Raw genomic sequence first — 21658 nt, 5'->3', positions numbered from 1 at the left:
TCTCTCCGGGCATGCCGAGCCCGCCGCGCTTCCCGGCGTCAGGGCACATGGAGGGCAGTTTGTTGTCAGGCTGCCAAATGAAATCCGGTAGAAGCATTTCCGAGGTGATCCTTAAAATGCTGCTCCGGCTTTGGGTATGCGGCGTGACACACAATCCCGCGTGCTGTTGGTGCGACTGTAGGGCACAGTCGTTGCGCCGCATCTTCGTGCCACGGGTGCAAGCGCGCGGTGTTTGCAGCTCTGCTGGGGAAATGCTGCGTGCTGAAAGGCCCGGGTGGCACTTGCTAAGGTATTTACTTTCTTCCTCTGAGCCCTCAGCTCTTGTGGAGGTGCCTGTCAGCGTGGCTGGCACGGAGGACTGCGACGGTGTCCGTCCTAAAGCTGGGAAGCGAGCGGCTGTTTCACCCGAAAGGCTCCGGGAGGGAAGAAGGGCCGAAGCCCGAGGGTGCCCCGTGCCTGCGGGCAGGCAGTCGCCTTTCCCTTGGCCCAATGGTCTCGCCCTGTGTCTGCAGCAGCACCACCGGCCGTGTGTCAGGCAGTGCCAAGTGTTCAGGGCCAGCACGTGTCCCCGGGGCCCCAGGCACCACGCACGGCTTCGCTCCGTGACGCCGTGAGGACTGTTCTTTCCAGAAAGGGGCATTTATTCCCCTCCTTCCGGGGCTGATTAGAGGTATTTTGGGGCTGGTTGTGGCTGCGGAGCCCGCAGGTGTTGGCAGTGCTGCGGGAAGGTGCTCTTGAGATAAAAGGGCGAAGGCGCTTGGACCTTATCCAGGCGCTGCCACCGCCGAGATAGCGGCAGGGGGAGCTGGGCAGGAGCAGGGGGAGGCTGCAGGGGATGAGTGCTTGTCCCAGGGAAGGGGATAAGCCGAAGGGACCAGGCCCCAAGGGGTGGGAAAAGGGTTTACCAGAGTGGCCGCGCACGGGAAAGCTGATCAAGAGAGCAAAGCAGCGGATCTGCGTGCAGGAGGGGAAGTGAACCTGTGGGAAGGGAAGTGAGAGAGACGGTGGCGGGGAGGGAAAGGAAGAGGGATGTTGAGCCCTTGGGAAGTGGAACAGAGAACAGAGCGAATTTGCCAGGCAGCGGCAGACGTGTGAGAGGAATAGAGCAGTTAGCCGGGAGGGCTGGCAAGCAGGGAAGCCAGCGTGCCGGGCAGGGCTGTGCTCCGGGAGCCCAGGAGCAGCACGGCCCGGCCCCGGGGGCAGCACCTCCTCCGGGTGCGGATGAAATGCCCTGCTGAGCCGGGCGCCTGCTTGAGATTGCCTGGGGGGAGGAAGGTGTTTTTGGGGGTGGGAGGAGGCTGGGGGTGTCCGGTGAGCGGGGCGCAGAGCGGCTTGGTGCTGGTTTCTGGTGAGCGATTCGGGGCTCGCCGGGTCCCTGCTGCTGCTGGGAGGGCGCCCTGGGCGAGCGCAGGCTCCGAGGTGACAGACGTCGTGCGGTGGCATAACCGGGCTCGGTGCTTCCAGCGAGGAGGCCTCACTCCAACCCTGAGCAGTGTCTGAAACGTTAGAGCTGGTCTTGGTGATATTCCGTGCGGATGCGCCGGTTTCCCTTCTGTGTCTGCAGAAAGAGGGACAAGTGCCTTTACTTGTCCGCCTTGGCTGCAAGGAGCAGAGAAAGGCTCTGGATTAGCGAAAGGCCTCTCTTTATTATCGTCGGAAAGCGTTCGCTGAGAAAGGCCCTTGCAAAGTGAAGCTTGGGTTACTGCCCGCCAAGGCTTTGGGGCAGCGAGGTCGCTCTCTGAAAAGGGTCCGTGCTTTCCATGTCTGACGCTTTCTCTTCATGTTTTAAGAAGCGTATGTTGATATTTCTGTAGATGCATGCGTTATGAATGGTGAACTTATAGTGATCTAAAAAAAAAACCAATAAGACACTATGTGCATTTGTGAGGGATCAGTACGTAACTAATGTGCTTCTTATGCCTCGTCTTTTATTTTCAGGTAACTTTATTAGCAGAGAAAGCAACCAAGGTCACTTTCTTGAAGTTCCCGAGGAAAAAGCTCTCTCACATGAGAAATGTTATTTAGAGAGACATTCTATATATGAGAAAGCGGAAGAGCAGCCGGCAGAAGATATTGGCCAACATCCATGTCCACGTCTGGACAGGAAGCGTAAACACTCTGGTGAGAGAGTACAAAACGATGGCAGCCAACACGACAGCTTTATGGATGAGCTGCAGGATGAAGTTTTATCAAAGGCCAAAAAGAAGAAGCTCTGCAAAGGTAAAGGAGCGTTTTGCCTTTGATCTCTCTCGAGGAATGTCTTGTGAAAGGAACGTCCCTTTGGCTTAATGTGTTTCCATTTATGCACTTGATAGTTACTAATGTGAGCACTGTCATTTCACTTAAAATTATATATATGTATATACATGTATGTATATATATATATGTATAACTCTCTCTCGGAAAATAAATACGTCGGTATGTAAGGGGAAAGCAGGAGTCATTGGACGCTGTAGCCACAGCAGTGCAAGTTCCTGTAGTGCATGTAACCCGTAATGAGCGAACCTTTAAAATGCATAGTGTGGTGCTAAAGCTGAGACTATATGCCCCGAAAGTGAAATGTAGCTTTTGTTTTAAGTTGAGGGGGCTTTTTGATTAATTTTTAGTTATTTTTCCATTAGATGACTGGCCTGAGAGGGAAATGACAAACAATTCCTCTAACCACTTAGAAGAGCCCAATTGTAATGAGGTGACCAACCTGAAGGTGTGCATTGAATTAACAGGGCTCCATCCCAAAAAGCAGCGTCACCTGCAGCACCTTAGGGAACTATGGGAGCAGCAGGTGTCACCAGAGAGATCCCCGTCCGGCAAGTTGGGCCGGCAAAGCAGGAAAGATTTAGCTGAGGCTGTTCAGCCAGAGACCACTGCAAAGGTCAAAGACTTCACAGAAGAAAGGCCCACCAAGAAAAGGTCAGAGGCCAAAAGCAATAGAAGTTGGTCTGAAGAGTCCCTCAAAACAAGTGACAATGAACAAGGTATGCAGAGACTACTAGGGAAGCCAGTTGGCTTGAGCATTTACAGTGACGCATGCTGCCACCGATGTTAAGGGCTTGTCGAGAGCTTTTTTTCTTTTTAATTGCTTAATATATCTCTGGAGATGTCCATCTGTGTAAGGACTGAGAGCTCCACTCTTAAGGGATGCACCGTAGCTGATACTTGGCGGAAAAGCAAACGTGTTTGTGTATGTGTGTGTGTAACCGTGTGTGTCTGTGTGTGTGTTTTGACTTGCAATAACTCTGTCCTGGCTGCGTGGGGGGAGGTTGGTCTCTAGCAGAGCTCGGGGGCGAGGGGAGGGCGCTGGGTGCAGGGATGTTTCTGAGCAAGGAGGGCAGCGAGCAGGGCGCTAGCGCACACGGGCGCTGCAGACCTCGGGCACGGCCTGCTGTAGAGCAGTGTAGGTGCTGCTAGGGGCTTTGTTCCTGCGGAATCCAACGGCTCCATCATCCCGGGGACTGCTGCCTTTGCCGGCCTTTCCCGAAGGCCCCGTGGCCCCCTCGGTGTCGCTGCCGTGTGGCCGGCCTGCGGTGTGCCAAGCTCCCTACTGAGGGCGACTCTTGTTGCTGCCCGGCCTCCTTCCCCGCGCGCTCCCCTTCCTCCTCTCTCCGCTCCTGCCCGCTCCTCATCCCGGTGAAGTGCTTTGAGGCACCCTGTCCCATTCCTTCCTGTGCACAGGGAACGCTCCGGTCCCCCTGCCGTGCTCACCTGTCGAGCGCAGCCTCCTCCATCACTTGTCTTTCCCAGCTTTCCCCTCGGTGGAATTATTTGAGGGCACAAACTTGGATGCCTATTGATGGGGAAGCTTCTCCAAAAGGACTTGCAGAGCAGAAGATGAAACCTGACTTGAAAAGGGACTTGGGCTCTCCCTGCCCTGCTTGGTGAGCGCGGGGTCTGCTCTGGCATTCCCACTCGTCACCCTTTGGTGCTTTCAGAAGGAGCTGCCTTGTTAGAGGTTCAAGGCAGGGGGCTGGCCCGACACGGCGACAGGCTTTGGATTCACGCATCCCTAGAGGTCCCTTCCAACCTGAATGGTTCTGTGATGCCCTAGCGCAGCGCCTCGGCACAGCGAGGAAGGTGGCCCCCGTTCCCCGCTGCTCCCAAGGGCATGTGGATGCGGTCGCCCCGTGGCTATGACAGACCTTGTGGTTTGGGAGCCACTGCAAAGCCATAAACCTGGCTCCGCTGTGCCCCGCCATCGCTCGTGCGCAGCTCCCTTTGCCAACGCGCTCGCAGCCCTGCGGAGCGCAGACCTCCGCATCCTCCTTTCCGTAGCTCGCTGGGACGAGGAGATTTTCTGCAGTGTGTAACAGCACTCTCCGTGTGACTTTTGCACAGGGAAGGAGACTGCTTAGCCATCCTTGCCCAGGCATAGCCCTCATTTGTTCCCTTAAAGCGTGCGGTTTCTCGGAAGGGATCCGTGGCGTCCTGTAGCAGGAGCAGTCATCGCTCCCAAGCGGAGCTGCCGCTGAGCGGTCGCCCGTGTCCCCCGTTCCCGGTGGCCGCTGGCCGTGCGCGGGGGCTGGCGCGGGAGGCGTTTGCCTTGCCCGAGGGCGCCGCCGCAGCGCGGGCGACGTGGCCCATCGCGGCAGCGCCGCCGATCCGCGAGCTCTCTCCCGCGGTGCGAATCCCGGCTCCCGGTGGCGCGGAGCAGTGCGGAGCGGCGCCTGTGCAGCAGCAGGGCCGCGGCTGCGGCATCCCGGGATCCGTGCACAGCCGCCCCGGCGCAGGGCCGTGCAGGAGAGCCCCACGCAGGGGCTGCCGGGGGTCACGGCCGCTGCCCTCCGGCTGCTTTCCCCCTGCGGCCGAGGCTCCGAGCGCGCGTGGGGCTTGCGGCGGGATCCACCTTTCCTGCAGCCACCAAAGTTCTCTATCCTCTCATCCTCCCCCTGAAGGGGAAAGCCCGCAGCTTGCTGAGATCCCCTTCTCTTCCTGCGGTATTTTTTTCCCCCTCCTCCCCATCTCCCTGTATTTTTGCCCATCTCCAGACCTACTGGCTCTCTGTTCTTCTTTTCCTCCTCTCCGCGCTTTTTCCCTCTCTGCCTTCGCGCTCACCAGACTTCGTTGCTGCTGCTTTCCAGCTTCACAAGTTTGTTCTCGTAAGCGATTAAGGAGATAATGACGATACTTCTGTATTGGAATCGGGCTTTTTATGTGCTGCTCCAATTAGGTTAGTTGGAAACAGGAGAATTAGAAACACTCTTCTTATTCCGTGCTGTTTGCAGAGCTGGAAAGCCACCCTCGCATCGGGACGTTCAGGCTGCAACGGGAAGGCTTTTCTTCCTGATTGCAGTGCCTGGAAACCAAAAGGGCTGGATTCTGGCCCCACAGTCTGCACATCATATGTCCCATAAATCTGCCGACATCTGGTTGGCAAGCCGGGTTACGCGTCTCTTTCTAGAAGGTGGTTCTGGAAGAACCTGAGGGGCTCCTGTTTTCATCCCTTATCTAGGAAGCCTTCTGCGGGCCGGCATCTCGGGCCTCTTTGGAAGGAAACACAGGTGGGAAGCTGCTCCCTAAGGCGTTGCCAGATTTTTAGTTTAGTTTTCACTTTTTGCCAGCCCGCTTTGGATGGAGTTTCGTGCATCAAGGCGTCTGGCTGCACAGCCCTGTGCTGTGTTTGCTGCTGCCGCCTCGCCGGTTCTGGATGTGGCACCGCTTCAGAGGTGCCGCAGAACGAAGGGGCCCTGTCCCCAGAGCCCTGTGTCTGGCTGCCCCTTCCCTCCGGGGCACGGAGCTGGCCGCCCGGGTGCCCCTTCCTTTCCAGCAACCTTTAATTCGCTTATTTTCTCCAGAGGAGTTAGCTCTGAGGCCACCTCAATCTCTGCCTGGGGAAATTCACGCTGTAGAAAAGTCAACTTTCCTTGTTCTTACCTTGTTGCCAACCTGCTTGCACTCTGGAAAAAAAAACCCAAATAGATAAAGAAACAAAAGAAGAAATGAATAATGGCGCTGCTTGCGTGTGGCTGGGTGGAGAGACTCCGCTCGCACAGGAGGCACCTACGGCGACATCCCCGTCGCGCGGGCGCTTCCCGGCGCTTCCCGGCACGGGCTTTCCGCTGCCCTGCAGTCCCGCGGCGCATCCGCTCAGGGGAAACGTGGCTTTTGCTGCGAAATACCTCAAGCTTTTGCTAGGGAGCTTGCACAGGGCTCCTTCAGCAAAGGCTCCTCGAGGAGCCGTTGTTTTCTTCCTTAAGCGAAGTGCTGCAGAGAGGTGCTTGCTCCCTCATGGATATCTTAAGCGCTCAGCGCTGTCCCGTGACGCCCTCTTCCATGCTGCTCTTTCTTCCTCTTTTCCCCCCTTCCCGTATCCGCCCCAGCCTTGAACCTGGGAAAGGCAGCAAAGCCCAGTAGGGCCCAGGATGAGGGAGAAGTTGGTTCCCGCTCAGCTCAGGCAGTTCCAGGTAAGGAGGTGCGTTTTCCCGAGGCGAGGAGAGGGCCCTGCGGCTTCGCAGGGAGGCACCGCGCGGCCCTTGCAATAACCGGGCGCCGCTCTTAGAGGTGTGGGGGGGTTATTTTTGTCAGGCCTGTTACCACTATTAACTTCCTTTAACTTGCAAGATGCTCTTTACGATTTGAATGCGGGAACACTTAAAATATTAATGAGTTGAAAGTGTAATTGGTAGGTCTCTTAAGCAGGCGAGGAGCTTGTGTTAAGTGCTAGCAATATGTTTTCCTTTTAACACACCATGCAACGTGTAATGCCTTTCCTTCCTATTTAGGCTTGCCTGTATTCCCAGTGTCTCCGCACATGAAGAGCCTTTCATCCACCAATGCAAACAGCAAAAGGCAGGCTCAGCCAAGCTGTACTCCAGCCTCGAGGTTGGCTGCCAAACAGCAGAAAATTAAAGAAAGCCGGAAGACAGATGGGCTGTACACAGATGAAGAGGAGGATTTCCAACCTGCATCTCTGCAGAAATACGCTGAGTGCGAGAAGCCATCAGGGAAACGTCAGTGTAAAACAAAACACTTGGCGCTGCAGGAGAGGAGGAGGAGGTCATCTCTGACAGGGGATGACACCACAGATATCGAAAATGCTGAAGATAAGGTATCTTTATTTAGGCTTAATTGTCTGCTAGCACGGCCCAACGCAGAGCCAGCCCGCGTAGAAGTAACGCGCTCTCGCGCGGGGCAGCGGTGCTGTCTTGTGAATGCTCCTGTGTGTGTCTGTGTGTGTGTGTGTGTGTGTGTGTGTGTGTGTGCGCGTGCTTGGCACCGCTCTCCTTTGCTCCTCCTAACCCCGAGCGTGAGCCGCTCTTGCGGCCTGTGAGGAATCTCGTGCTTAAGAGCAATAATTGGTGTTCCTTAAGAAAATGAGCAGAAAAAAAAGTAGTTATTGGCTGCAGGAATTGTGATACACGGTACCGCAGAGGCGAGGAGGGAAGAATAAAAAATTGCTTTTCCAGCAGGTGTTGGTGCCGAGGAGGGCGCGGAAGCGAGCGGAGCCCTCGGAGTGCGACGTGGCGGCGGGCGAGCAGAAGGCGTGCGAGGCGAGGGCGGGCGAGCGGCTGGCGCAGGCGGCCCCGCCGGCGCCCTGCGCGCCGCTGCTGCCGCCGCTGCCGCCGCCGGCGTTGGGCGCCGAGAGCGCGCCGAGCCGCCCCATGCCGCCCGAGGCGCGGCGCCTCATCGTCAACAAGAACGCCGGCGAGACGCTGCTGCAGCGCGCCGCCCGCCTGGGATACGAGGTGAGGGCCGCGCGCCGGCGGGACGCGCCGTCGCCTCGGGGTCTCTGCTCGGCAGGGCGCTTTGGAAGCGCCCTGGGAAGCCCTTCTGGCCCTAGCGGGCGGCAGGGTGCAGGGAACGGGCTGGGAGGCAGCGGCAGGGCCACTGAGGGAGCCCATGCTGCCTGCGAACTCGCGCTTCCCTTTTATCTTTCCCCCCAATGTAAAATTCAAATCTTTTTTCCTAGTTTTCCGCATTGGAATTTTGAGAGTCAGAGGCTTTGGAGGTTGGCTGTTGGGTTTCCGCGTGTTCACCCTCTGCCACTGCGTCTCCTGCAGCTCTCCTGGCAGGTCGCTGTGGGAATGTGTCCCTGCCCTGCGGGGCAGCCGGGGCACTGTGGGGCATGCGGCATCCTCGCGGAACGAGCAAAGTGTGAAGCTTTGCAAGCAGCCCTCGCTTCTGTTTAAACACAAACCATCTGCAAGCAGATTTTTTTTTTTTTTTTTTGTCTGTGTGGTGATCTTTAATGAGCCATATGATTTTTGCTTTTGTTACTTGTGAAGAGCGTGTAGTTTTGAAGAATTTGTTTGGGTTTTTTTTTGTCTTTTCCTTGCTGTGACACAGACTGCAAAGCTCCGTGTGCCCTCTTGCAGGACCAGGTGCATCATAGGAGCACTCTGAACGTTTTACACTCCAAGTCTGGAGCTTCCCGGCATAGCTGGAACAATGTTGTCTAATGAAACAGGCCTCCTGTTGCTACGAAAATCAGTAACTGATGAATCCACCAGCTCTGCTGGCTTGTGGCATCCTTTTATTTGGGGGAATGCAGGCTTCCAAGTAGGAGCATCGCTGCCTAGCGTCAGGTTTCACAGAGGAGCGTGTCGTTGCTTGGGGCCGTTCCCGGTTTGCCGGCCAGCAGTCCCTGACTTCTGTGCCAGCGGCAGAGTTGGCCTCGGTTGGGAGAGGGGCAGCGTGACCTCGGAGCGAGGTCGGCTGAGTTGGCCTGTCTGACCTCGAGGACCCGCGGAAACCTTGGGATACCCTTTGTGTACGGAGGGCTCGGCTTGCAGGGAAGCCTTCTGCAGCGCTGGAAGGCAGGATTTGTCTGGAAAGGTTTTGTTTACCCTAGACAAAGCCGCGCGCTAAACTCGGGGCACTATCTGCTCTAGGGAGGCGGAGGAGAAGCCGTTGTTACAACGTTGCCATGGCAATCGTCATAATTTACATGATTTAATTTCCTACGGATCTAAAATTTCCCATGGATCTAAAACGAGCACGTACGTGCGCTCCAGGCTGCCGGCGTGAATTCTCTGCCCGCGTGGCGGCTGCAGCCCGCGTGGGGGGGACCCGCGGTGCCCGCCGAGGCCAGGGACGGCACTTGGGGACTGGGTCATGGGCTGGGGTCGCGCTCCAGCTGCCGACCCTCGGATCGCTCTGCTGGCGCCCGGCCGCGGAAAGCCCAGGGCATCGGGGCTGCCCGGGGCGAAGGCCCTGGTGCCTCCGGGCGGCCTGGTGCTCTCGCCACGACTCGGAGAAGGGCCCCAGCCTTTGGTGGCGAGCGCGCTCCGTGAGCAGCTGCCTCGGACTCCCCAAGGGCGCTTGTCACGCACTTAAACACTCGGCATGCCGGCCCCGGTCACCGGGCCGAGCGGAGCGGGCGGGCACGGGCTGTGCGGCGCCCGCGCGCGGGGCTGGGAGGAGCGGGCGGCGGGAAGGGGCTGGCGCGCGCCGGCTGCGGTCGCGCTTTGGCAGCGGCAGCCGCTTTCAAGGGCTGGAGCGGTGGGTGGTCACGCCGCCCTGTCAGAGTTTCACTTGGCCTGTGGTCAACTTTGATAGTTTGGTCAGCCGGGGAAACTGCAGCGCAGCGTGTGTGCCTGTGGGGTTTTTTTTTTTTTTTCCCTCCTCTTTTTCCCATTTTTTTCTTCTTTTTCCCTCCCCTCCTGCCCTCCCTTCCCCTGCAAGCAGCCAGCTGCAATTAGCGGAAGGCTGGGTTCTGAGGATCTCTGGAAAGACAGGAGCAGGGCTGGAGAAAAGAGAATATTCAAGAAGTTATTTCTTCTTGGATATAAAATCCTCATTAGGGAAGAAAAAAAAAAGAAAAGGGGGAAAAAAAAAAGGAGGGGAGAAGAAAAGGAAAGGTAGGGTGAAGCTAAGTGGCTGGAGCATGAGCTGTGGATCCTCGGGCTCGCAGAGGCGGCCGACAGCCCAGCTTGCGAAAGGAGCGTGGAGTAATTCCCAGCCTTTTCCGCGAGCCGCTTCCCAGGAGTGGCACACGCTGCTCCCAGCCCCCCGGGGAGCCCGAGGGCTGCCAGCTCGGCACCGCGGCCCCTCGCCTCATTGCACGGTGGGCATGGAGTTGTCCCGGCAGGGGGGTGGCGGGATGATTCCGCGTGTGAGGCATCCAAGAACAAGCGCAGCCAGCGTCTAGCCTGATAAATGGCACGGCTAGCAGGGCTGCACGGAGACAGCACGGCGAGCCTTCCTCCGCTCCGGAAATCTGTACGGAGCGAGCAAAGTGCCGCCGGAGCCCTCGGGAAGCGCCGCGGTGCCTTGGCTCGGCCCCCGTGCCAGGTCGCGCCCGAGCAGGGTGCGAGCAGCCCGTCGCAGCGCGTGCTCGCTCCTGGAGCCGTTAACGCGTTCTCCATTGGAAACAAGTGACTTGAGATAATAGTAGTCTTAAAACTGTAATTTACTTTTTGTGGAGGGAGAAAAAGGAGGGAGAATTATAGGGAGTACCAAGTCTTTTTCAAGAAAAAATCACCGGAGGCTTGCGTAAGGAATTGCATGCGGGAGGAAACACTGCCGGGCGTTGTGCTGCTCGCTGCCTTTCAGGTCCAGGGCCAGGCTCGGATACTCTCTGCTCTCCGGGGATTGGGGATGAAGTCCTGTGGCAAAGGCAGCGAGGTCGGAGGCTCGCGTGGGCCGGGACGGGGCGCAGAACCCGCACGGCTGGTGCCCAGCAGGGGCGAGGTGGCCGACGCGGCCCCGGAGCGAGCCGGGCCCTGCGGATGCGCTCGGAGCGGCTTCCGCGTGGCTGGTGGTTAAGCAGGGCCCCCAAGGGGCCACGAGCGGCCCCGTCACGGCCCTGTCGCCGGGGGGAAGCGCGTGCGAAAGCTGAGCGGGGGGGTCATGGCAGCCCCGCGCTCCTCGGCCCAGCCGCGGCGGCTGATTTTTTTTTTTTTTTGGTAAATTGAATAAATCATGTTTAAAAGAAAAAAAAAGTTAATGAGGCATTTAATTAATTAACAATGTAGACTTTTATGGTCTTTATGGTTACATTTTGTGGTTAATGGCATTCTTCTTACGGCCTCTTAACGTGGAATCGCCCAGCGGAATGGGCTTTAGTGTCCAAGCGTAGTAGGTATGGTGCCCTGCGAGGAGGCTGCCCTGTTATAAAAAGGGAAGGAAAGTTCCTTTTTGTTTTGTTTTGAGTTTCAGAATCTATTTTAAATACGCATTTGAAATAGAGCCGAGTGTGACCGGTTTCGGGCCTTGCGGGGGCCAAGGGGACGCGGGGAGTGCAGGGTCGCTGCGCCGTGGGGCTGCTGTCGGCGCCCCACATGCATCCACCACGATGGGGCCCTCGGCGAGCGCGACGCTGCCGCGATGGGGCCCAGCGCCCGCGGGCCCCTCGGTGAGCAGCCTCCTTGCGCTATCCCGGACACATCCTCCTGGCCAGGTGGAGCGGGAGCCCGGAGTACGGAGAGATTGTCCGGGGGGACATTCGGACCACAGATAGCGAACGTGTCGCAGACGGAGGCTTATTTTGGTCTTTTGTTTTGACAAAAAAAAGGAATAAAGTAGGGGAAAACAAGCAAGGCAGGCGGGCTCCCCCACGCGCGCAGCGCTTCGCGGGCAGGCTGCTCGGCCTCCGAGGGGAGCGAACGCGAGTTAATGGCTTGCAGCTGACGCTCGCGCTGTTTTGTCCCTCCAGCACAGCGTCTAAAATGCCTTTCATGTGTGTGTATTTTTATTTTTATTATTATTATTATTATTTATTTGCCCCTGGCACAAGCTGAGCGGGGCTTGCAGCAGCGGCCCCCCTTTTCGCCCGAGCGATGGAGCCGTCGCCGCTCCGGGGCGGCGCGGCCGCCGGGCCGGGCCCGGGCCCTCATCCATCCGTGGCGCGTGTGACTGCAAGATGAATTGTGCGAAATTCACGCCGCTTCCCGCGGCCACCCGGGGCGCGTTGGAAGCTGGTGCCTGGCGTTAGTCCTGCGTTGCAGGAAAGCGGGAAAGTGTGGTTGCAGATGGGATTTCCCTCGGCTTCACCAGGAGCGAGGCTTTTTTTTCCATTCTTTTTTTTTTTTTTGGTTTGTTTTCCCATGGCAAACCGTCCTTTGTGCGCCTTAAATGCGGTCTGTTTTGGGTTACGATTTTTTTGTTTTGTAATTAATCTGACGTTGGCTGTGCTACTGTTGTGCTTGCAGTGTTTTGTGCTTAAAAGAAACAAAATAAAAAGAAAAAAAAAAAAAGAAAAGGCACATGTAAGAGTGGGCTCTTTTAACTAGGTTTCAGTATGGAAGTTTTGAGAAGCACATGCTGTGGGGCTTTTTGGGGAAGGGGGTGAATGTTTTTTCTTGTGAAATGTGCACATTCCCTCTCTCCTGCTCCGATGATTAACACGGGGAAAACACTAACGTGGGGATAATCTGTTTATGAGCCACGGGCAGAGCGGAGAGAGAAACTCGTGCTCCTGAGAAACTGTGGCCTCGGCCGCTGAGCCACGCACAGCTTCCGCTTTCCCTTTGGGAGGCCCCGCTGGAGGCGGGATAGCTCCCGCTCGCCGCGCGGGCCGTGCCGTGGGGCTCACGCCGTGCCGTGGGGCTCACGCCGTGCCCGTGTCTCTGCTCCCCTCCCGCCTGCAGGAAGTGGTGCTCTACTGCCTGGAGAGCAAGGTGTGCGACGTGAACCACCGCGACAACGCCGGCTACTGCGCCCTGCACGAGGCGTGCGCCCGGGGCTGGCTCAGCATCGTGCGGCACCTCCTCGAGTACGGCGCCGACGTCAACTGCAGCGCCCAGGACGGCACCAGGTGAGCGGCGGCGGCGAGGCGGGGCCGGGCACCGCGGCCAACGGGGCGCCTTGGCTTCCTGCAGCACCGCGGCGCCTGAAGGAAGCGCCTCGTCCCTCCCCCTGTCCCGGCTGCTGCCTCATCTTCCTCCTGCCCCGGGAGGAGACCCCCAGAACTGCCCCCACGCTGTGCCCTGCTCCGTGGCCTCCGCAGTGCGGCTCCTCGGGCAGGAAGGTGTGGGGCTGCATGATGTCCCTCCTGGCGGGCGGCACCTTTGTGTTGCCACCCGAGTTTAACCTAAGGGGCTTTTCCTGCGAGTTCATGAAGGCTCTCGGGGGTGTTTTCTGTTGAGTTTGTGGAACTCCCGCCTGAAGCGGCGCGCGGGCAGGAGCTTGTGGAGGCGCCAGCTCCTCCGCACGGTGCCAAAGAGCAGCCTTTGCCTTTGCCTCCGTGGCAGCCTTGCTTTTAAGGGCACTTCAGGCCTTTGCTGTGTTGGGGTGGTGCGAGTTCCCTCTGTATCCCATGGAAATGTTGATTTGCTTCATTGTTAGCTGCATCTGCTCGGATGTTTGGTTGTGGTTTTGTTTCTCTTCCCCCCCCCCCCCCTTTTTTTTTTTGCTGCTTGATTATTATTATTTTTCTCATGCTGATGTTGGCTTTTTGTTTTTCTTTCACCCAACACTAAGGGTGCTTTAGTTGCTATACTGGCATAAAAGATACTGAGGTTTTTTGCTTTGTAGATACAGGCGATGCTGCTCCGCTTCTTTTTTAAGCTTCTTGCATATAACCTAATTAAGGAAAAAGAAAGAAAGGCCTTTATCTGATTTTTAAATACCTTTCTGACCATCTCGGTGCTGGACTGACCTTGGGATACCTTTTCCTCGGTAAATGCAGAACCGTATTCAATCTATTTGTTTTGGGGGCAGGTCACTTTGTATTCTGTGCAGCTCCTGCAGCTTGTTATCTTTAATGGTTTATCACATTCGCCATCACCATCCAAATAGCCAGGGAGGTAAAATTAGCATAACTAAGAGTCTGCCCCTTTTGTTTTTAAACTCTTTACTTATCAACTTGGGAAGGGAGGAGTCAGGAAAACAAAAGTCCCAAGGGGCCGGGTGAAGATGGTCCATTAGGAGCTGGTGATGGTCGGTCCTTACCAGCCCATCGCTGCAGAAAGGAAATGTTTCTGGAGAAACATTGAAACTCTGGCTGCGTTGTCAGATTCCTTCCCCATCGCCCATCCATTCAAAAGGAACAAAAAGGAGGAGAGGGAGAAGCCATAACTATCAACCTGCCTTGCATTTTACTTTCTGGAACTTTAAATACGTGAGCCGCCTAACAGCAGTGAATTGCCATAAAAAGAATGCTAAATTATTTTTGTCTTGCTTGCCAGGACACCTTCTGTGTGGAAAGAATAACCCCAGAAGGTTTCTGAGCGGTTCTAAGCACCTAGGGGTTCAGAGTCCACCTTCGGTTCCGGCTCACAGATGGAGCTGGTTTCAAGAAGAAACTTGGCTTGTAGGCCCTGAGAGGCTGAGTGGGGGAACGTGCCTCTTAGAAATGAATAACCACTTGGAAGGATAGCCAGGGCTTTAATGTAATTAATAAAATGCCTTGCGCCCCTCTCTGCTTATTTTTAGCTGCACCAAATGTGTCTTATAGTCCTCTCTGCCACCTCCCCAGCCAAAGACGTTTTGGGCTGTGATTTAAGTCCTCAAGCTCCTGGAGAAAAATAACCAGTTGTTTTTTCTGAGCGCCCTCCAGGCAGTCTGTATAGACCCTTGAAGACCTGCCCTGTAACAGCATGTGTGGGCCTGGCCTGGGGTAAAATCAGTTTGATCCCAGCCTCCTAAAGCTGGGATCTGCCAGGCTTAAAGCACCCAGATGTCCCCCCAACCCTCCGTCTTGGGGGTGTCTCTTAGGTACCTGCGTGGCTGCTCTAGCTTCTATGGGAAGGTAGCCTCTCGGGCTCTGGATAAGAAGGTTGCAATCCAGAAATCCCCCAGCCAAGCAGGCTTTTATTTATGCTTGTGTTTTAAGGTGCTGCGCGCGCTGAGGGCTCCTAATCGCCTTACCTATAAATAAGAGCAGAGCGTGCTTAAGAGGTGAACGCCGCTTCTCCCTGCGCGAACCCGGGCGAAGGGGAATCGGGGCAGGAGGGAGGGATGGGATTGGGAGGCCCGGGCGCGTGCGGCCGTGCTGCCTTGCTCTGCGAGCCGCAGCTGCTCCGCGGGCCCTGCTGCGGAGCTGCTCCACGTGCCCGGCAACCGCCGCCTCTCCTGCCTGCTGCCCAGCTCCCGCCTCCGCTTCCAGGCGCTCTCCACACGCTCCTCTGTTTTAGCCTTTCCCTGGCAGCCCGGGAGCTCGCCCATCCTTACCAACGTTATTGTTGTATTTTTTATCCGTGAGGAGCAGGATAAGCTGGCGCCTGGCTGTGCTCCGCAGTGGTCCTGCTGGCCCCTGAAACGGTGCAAAGGAGTCTCTCTGTGTTCCTTTATTCCCTTTCTCCCCGTCCCGTTTGTGTTATCTGCAGAGGGAGGGGCGGCCTTCCTCTTTATTTTCCTCCTCCCGGTTTTCTTTCCTTCCTTCGCTTCCTTCTATTTACCACTCTTCCTTCCGCGCGCCTTTCCTTCCTGTTTCCGTGTTCCCATTCCTTCCTTTTGACCTGCTTCCCGTGCTGGTGGCAGTAGGCCCCACGATGGGGTTGTTTCCACTGCCCCTTTCCTTCCTTGGCCCGCCTGCCCTTGCTCTAGGAAGTTGTCCGGGTGCTGCCACATGCCTTTAAACGCTGGGTGCGGATGCACATGCTGCCTTTGATAAATTAAGGGATCGCCTTGAATTCATTACTGCTTCAAAAGCTATTTAGGTAAGTTAGAGAGAGGGAGAAAAAAACAAACAACCCACAAACCAATAAACCCGCAGTCCTCCCCTCTAAGAAAGCGAAACCAGAAAATCCTCGTTCTAAAATAAAATGGAAGATGATTCAAAGTTGAAGACACCAGTGAAATGAGAGCGTGTGTGTGTGGGGGAGCATCCCTGGAGATCCCTTCACCTCCCGCTCATCGCCAGGCTGCGGTGGGAGCTGCTGGGTGCCACGAGCGCTGCCGCCCGCCTGCGCTCCCCTGGGGTAAACGCGGCACCCCGGAGCGCTGCAGGCCCCGAGATGTGCCCGATGCTCCGCAGCCGCCGCGTGGGCCCCGCTGCCGTCGCCTGCTCCCTCACAGCCCCGGGGACGGGGCGCCCTGGAGCGCGGAGCTCCCTGGAGCGCGCCACACACTTTGCGTCTCGCTGCGCATTGCCCGAGGGAATCAATACGGGATGTCGTGGCCCTTTGCGGACGGTCCCCGTGGGCTTCTCTGGTCTTCAGGTTTGAGACCGGTTTTCCAGGAGGTGCCCAAGCGGCCCTGCCAAGGGTCCTTGGATCCCTGGGCCCTGCGGGTCGGGTTGGTGGCCTCAATAAGGCCAGGGCCTGGCGCTTTGCGCCCCGTGTCGCTGGGCGGGCGCGGGAGGGAGGCCACAGGGGATCCCTGGGCACGTTGTCCCCGCGTGCTGTTGCCTCACGGAGCGCCCCGCTCACGACGGCCCTGATCGCCCTCCCTTGCAGCCTGCGGAAACCGCTCGGAATGAGCGCAGCGGGGACGCGTTTCCCTTCAAGTTGGGTCACCCAGCCTCCTCTGAGAGCCAAAGCAGTGCCAAGAAGGGGGAAGCAGCGAGGGCCTGATCTCTGCTTTGCTTTGCTTTACCTCTCGTGCCCTCCCGAGCTGCCTGGGGTGCCAGCGCTCACAGAGCGGTGTCGGCGAGGGGCAGGTTGCTGTGTGGAGGGAATTTCATCCCTAGCCGTTAGCTGAGTGTTGTTAGGCTGGGCAGTGTGTTGAGTCGAGGGGTGCACCGAGCATGCCTGCACTTTGCCTTCTTTACTGCTGCCTGCACTTTGCCTTCTTTACTGCTTTCCTTTCCCTTATTTTCTCCTTTTTCGTATTTTTATGTCTTTTCTAAATTTTTCTTAAGCTCCAGCATGACTTTCCGGGCTCCTGAGAGTCTTGTTGGGAGGCAGCAGTGTTTATGTACGGCAGATGAAAGGAATAGGATCTGTAGGAATGAGTTGAAATGCCATAAACCCACCCCTCAGCTGTTGAATTTGGCCCCCTTTGAGATGTCAGTCCCTGTCCCCCCAGTGCCTTCTACGGAAACGATGGGCTTTGGACATGACTTCATTAGTCTGAAGCGTAACGTGCTCTACTCCCAGACAACTTCCAGTTATGTATAATCAATTTTAAGGCAAAAGTTAATGAAATTTATAATTAGTTCTAAGGAATTATAACCCTGGAATTGCAGGCATGAGTACTAATGAATAATCTATGTATTGCTGAGCTTTGCTAGCGCAAAATCCGTATGGACTTCTGCGTGGATTAAACTTAAAACAGTGTGTTCTGATATTCTCCGAGCGGAAAGGTTGGATTGCGCCGCGAGTAACTTTGCGAGTGCTGTTTAAGGGGATGTAGTGTGGTAGTGAAATTCCTATCAAATTTTCATAACTTACTTCCATGTACATAATCCAGAGGCTTTGGGTAGCTGGTTTATGTGTGTGCCCAGAGGCTGGCGGAATGAGCCAGCAGGTTAAATTGGCCGAGATTTGGAACAGTGACTTGAAGCAAAAATTGATTTTTGAGGCTTCACACGAGCTGCTGCCTTCTGTTGTGCCGCGATGTCGCCGTGCCAGCCCTGGAAACGTGCAGAGCAGCGAATCCATGTAGCCCGGGTACCTGCCCCGAGCAGCTCTGGCTCTGCGGAGACGCGAGGGGAGGCAGGGAGGGAATGATGCGTGAGTCAGAGCGACAACGAGAGGTTTGACAGCTCTATTAATAGTGTGATCTGCTATAAATAACCCCGATCCAAAGTCAGAAGTTACATCTCGTACGCATCTGCAGAATATTGTTGTGCCGAAAAGTAACCCCGTGATCTTTTCTTTGTTGTTGTCGTTGTTCCCCAGGCCGATCCACGACGCGGTAGAAAATGACCATTTGGAAATCGTGCGCCTGCTGCTGTCCTACGGCGCCGATCCCACGCTCGCTACCTACTCGGGGAGGAGCATCGTGAAGATGACGCACAGCGAGCTCATGGAGACCTTCCTCACAGGTGTGTGTCCGGCAGCGCTGCTGCTGGCCTCGCCTCGCCTGCTCAGGGGCTTTTCCTGGGCCCTTGCAAAGAGAGAACTGCTCCGTGGGCCAAACAAAACCCAAGTTCAGATCTGTTCTATACCTGAGCTGCCGTGAAACGATATTAAATGTTCTTGTCTTCACCCGGGTCCATATTCTAATGCGTTCATGGCTTTTTTTTCCCCTCATTCATATTGATTTAAAAAAAAAAAAAAAAAAAGGCAAAACTCCCTAATAATTTTATGTCCAAAAAATGTTTGTAGTAGTCTTTGAGTTTAAATCCCCATCCAAATATCCGTTTAAAATGGTCCAGTATGCAAAACACGTACATACATTGGGATGCCATTAAAGGTGTCGTGGACTTCTCAGTGTCTTGAATCCCAGCATCTAACTCCACTAGCAAGTCTCTCAGATTAAGGCTCGAGAAAATACCTGTAGCTTCTGAATGCATCCATGTGGGAAAACCTTCCCGGCCATTTGCTTTGTGGCTGCTGCTTCTGCCCCGAGGTTGGTGTCCAGAAGAACCGTGCAGGGTTAGAAAGTGTGGCCTGTCTGGCATTTTGACAAAATCGAGCGCTGCTCTCAGTTCCTGAAGCTTTAGGTCGGGTGTTTGACCGTGGGTGACTGTTGTTTTGTGATGGGTGATTATTTTATGTGATGGGAGAAGGACATTCCTGGAATACCTGCAAGGCAAGGATGCGTGTGTGCTTCCTTGCAGCACGTGCACCGGGAATACCTGGTGGGTTTTCCTTGATGGGATGCTCCCTGTGACATGCAGCCCACGAAGCTTGCCGCTTTTTTGTTCTCATCCATGTGTTTTTTTGTTGTTTTTTCTCCTCTCCAGAGTATTTAACTGACCTGCAGGGTCGAAGCGGCGACGACCCTGGTTTGTACTGGGATTTCTATGGCAGCTCTGTGTGCGGTGAGCAAATGTTACCCTTCATTTCTGCGTGCGCGGAGACGTTTCCCACCGCGCAGCACGTGGGGGCGGGAGCTGCTTTGTTTTCATGGTAGGGGAAGCTAGAAAGGAAGTAAGCTGATTTGGTTTACAGATCACATTATTGGAAGAAAAAGCAAGACCTGCAGCAATCTCTTAAATGCTGACTCGGTATCTTTATTCTTTTATTTAGATCCAAAAGATGAGTCTGGATTTGACGTCTTGGCAAATCCTCCTGGCCCAAGTGATGAAGAAGATGACGGCTTTAGCGACGTGTTTGAATTTGAATTTTCAGATGAGCCTCCCTTGCCGTGTTACAACATTCAAGTGTGTCTCTCTCAGGGGTAAGACGAGATAAAAGTTTGAGGGTAAAAACGGACGAAATGGCCTCTTTGGATCGGCAGCTATTAGCATCTGTGGGAAATGCATTTATAGTTAGGTAATGTAAATTAGATGTCAATTCCCAGCTGCTGGGCATTTAGATATAACCTGGATAGAGGGGGAAGGGAAGGCAGCTGACTCCTCCGTGGGTAAAACACACAATGAAAGTTTTGGGTTCTAGCTGCTGTGCTCATAGTGACTTCCAGCAATTGTATGGGCCTTACAAAATGCCAGCAGCATAAGAAGGGCTGCTGTGGGGCGAGGTTATTCTGGAGGGGAATGAATGGTTTCTGAACACAGAACATCAGAATTCCTTCCCTTAGCCAGAAAGACACCTTGATAATAAGAGAAAACAGGAGCTTCTAGTATGTGAATTTGAAGCTAACATTTCTAAGGTGTTCTTAATTTTATTGAATACCCTTTTCTGTTTTGATGACTGGACGTGCCATTACGGCTGACAAAATGGCTCTGTTACTGAAGTGTCCCGTTAAACCCGCGTTCACACGGGCACTTCTGGAAGCAGGGATGCTGACATTCCCAGCTGCAGTGGCCGCGCATCCCTCGGCTTGCTCCCCTTAGCTGAGGGTGGAGCCCCCTCAGCCGTGTGCCCGGCCGCTGGCGCTGCTCCAGCCGCAGCGCCTTGTCCTGCCTTTCCCACAGAGCTGTGGCACAGGCTGCAGCGGGATGCGGGCGCCGGGCGGGGAGGTGGGAGCCCGTCCTCGGCGCCCTTGTTTGAGCCCCTTGCTCCTTTGCCTTGGCAGGCCGCGGAACTGGCTTTTGCTCTCGGACGTGGTGAAGCGGCTAAAAATGTCGTCGCGCATCTTCCGGTGCAACTTCCCCAATCTGGAGGTCGTCACCATCACGGAGGCCGAGTTTTACAAACAGACTTCGCTAAGCCAGCTCTTCGCTTGTGCCGAGGAGCTCGAAGCTTTCAACCCCGACAGCAAAGAGCTCTTGGACTTGGTAGAGTTCACGAGTGAGCTCAAGACCCTCCTCGGCTCCTCGCTCCACTGGCTGCATCCGCACGAGGAGCCTCCCTTCGACATCCTTTGGTGAACCATCAGGCCGTTTAATGTACAGTGCTATATACAGCTACTTCTTTATGTATATGTGTTCAAATGCAATTGTTTCTGTAAAGAAAGGACACTATTAAATATGAAAATATCTTTCCTTTATATAAGAGAATCTGAATTCCAGTTGGATGGATTTTGGAAGAATTTTTTTTTAAACTTCAATCAGTTTTTACAAAATTGTTATATAATGTTTCTTTAAATGCACACAGGCTTTGGGATAAGTTTGTTATTACTTGGAACACATTTTTTTTTCCTTTTTTTTTTTTTTTTTAAAGGAACACACACATTGACTTTGTTTCATACAAAGCACTGATTACACAGAACATACTTTTTATAGGTGATGTGATCAAAGTCATGTGGCTTGTTTGGGAGACAGAATTTGGTAAGGCACTTCGTGATATTATTTTTGTTTTTTTGTTTACAGAATTACCTGCTTTGGCCAGGTAAGCACTATTGAATATAATTCAATAGTTTGTAATATAAATTAAACCATATCCATACGCATCAACTAATTGTAAGAACTTTTATATCCTAATTTAAAAGCTGTGAAATTTAGTTTTCACACATCAAACCGGATTGTTTATATATGTTTAAACATTTTATGCTCTTTATTTAAAGAAGACTTTGAACTATTTTTTCTGTACCTTGTAAAATATTGAAAAACTAACATATGTTGAAGTTGCTTGAAACTGTACATAAACTAAATTTTCTGAATTGTGTGTTTATGTTTGAGATCTGTGTTTTAACTTTGTAAGTAAATCTCCTGCCTTTGTATTTATATTTTACAAAAATTTTCTTAAAGGCAATAAAACTGTTGAGAAATGAAGATGCTCGAGTGACTGCCACTAATTCCGCGCCTGATTGTGAGAGGAGCTCTGACTTGCTCGTGTTTATAAAAGGAGGCTCTGCTCGCGTTTCCTGAAGCAGAGGAGAGCTGGCACAGGTGCTGGAGAGCATTTTATGCAATCTGATGTAGAATCTACATTGCCCTTCCAAATTCAAGGTTACAAGAAAACACTGGGAGCCTTTTACGGGACAGAGGTTTAAAAGCAGCAGTCACAATACGTTCTTTGCATTACCTTTTAGTTAAAGAATTGTGAAGGGGTTCAATTATTTTTCCTCTTTTGACATCTTTTTAAGGAGAATTGACTGGATTTTCTTTTTCGCGGTGCCTGCGGAGGAGGGGAAATAGCACGAGGGTAAATGCAGTAGTTTTGCTCTAAAGCCTTTATGGCTACAAGCACATTTTGGGCATATCTAAAGGCAGAATTCCTCACGGAAGAAAATGTCACTCTGAACCTAAGAGCCTGGACTTGCCAGGCTTGAGCCGGTCCCTTCATAAGGATGAGATGGGCTCCTTATGGGAGCTGAGGGAGAAGGACTCTTCATTCCTGAAGGTGCCCCAGGGAGCCAGAAGCTGATGCCAGAGCACCAAGGTTTT

At 54.3% G+C, this 21658-nt stretch overlaps 1 protein-coding gene across 1 annotated transcript in view; it reads left to right on the top strand.

The window, feature by feature from the left end:
- BCOR (BCL6 corepressor) overlaps nt 1-21043 on the top strand; it is a 31480-nt gene extending 10437 nt beyond the window's left edge. Inside the window, exons 7-15 of the mRNA XM_026047314.1 lie at nt 1939-2220; nt 2622-2975; nt 6717-7042; nt 7404-7679; nt 12525-12691; nt 17661-17806; nt 18671-18748; nt 18957-19107; nt 19906-21043. Coding sequence (XP_025903099.1) covers nt 1939-2220; nt 2622-2975; nt 6717-7042; nt 7404-7679; nt 12525-12691; nt 17661-17806; nt 18671-18748; nt 18957-19107; nt 19906-20200 — 2075 coding nt within the window. The 3' untranslated portion in view covers nt 20201-21043. The remainder of the gene's footprint in view (nt 1-1938; nt 2221-2621; nt 2976-6716; nt 7043-7403; nt 7680-12524; nt 12692-17660; nt 17807-18670; nt 18749-18956; nt 19108-19905) is intronic.
- The last annotated feature ends 615 nt before the right edge of the window (nt 21044-21658 follow it).

Source organism: Nothoprocta perdicaria, unplaced genomic scaffold (genome assembly GCF_003342845.1).
Source record: "Nothoprocta perdicaria isolate Ctin4 unplaced genomic scaffold, notPer1 scaffold_49, whole genome shotgun sequence".
In the NCBI taxonomy this organism is placed as follows: Eukaryota; Metazoa; Chordata; class Aves; order Tinamiformes; family Tinamidae; genus Nothoprocta; species Nothoprocta perdicaria.
This window is presented reverse-complemented; position numbering and strand designations above follow the sequence as displayed.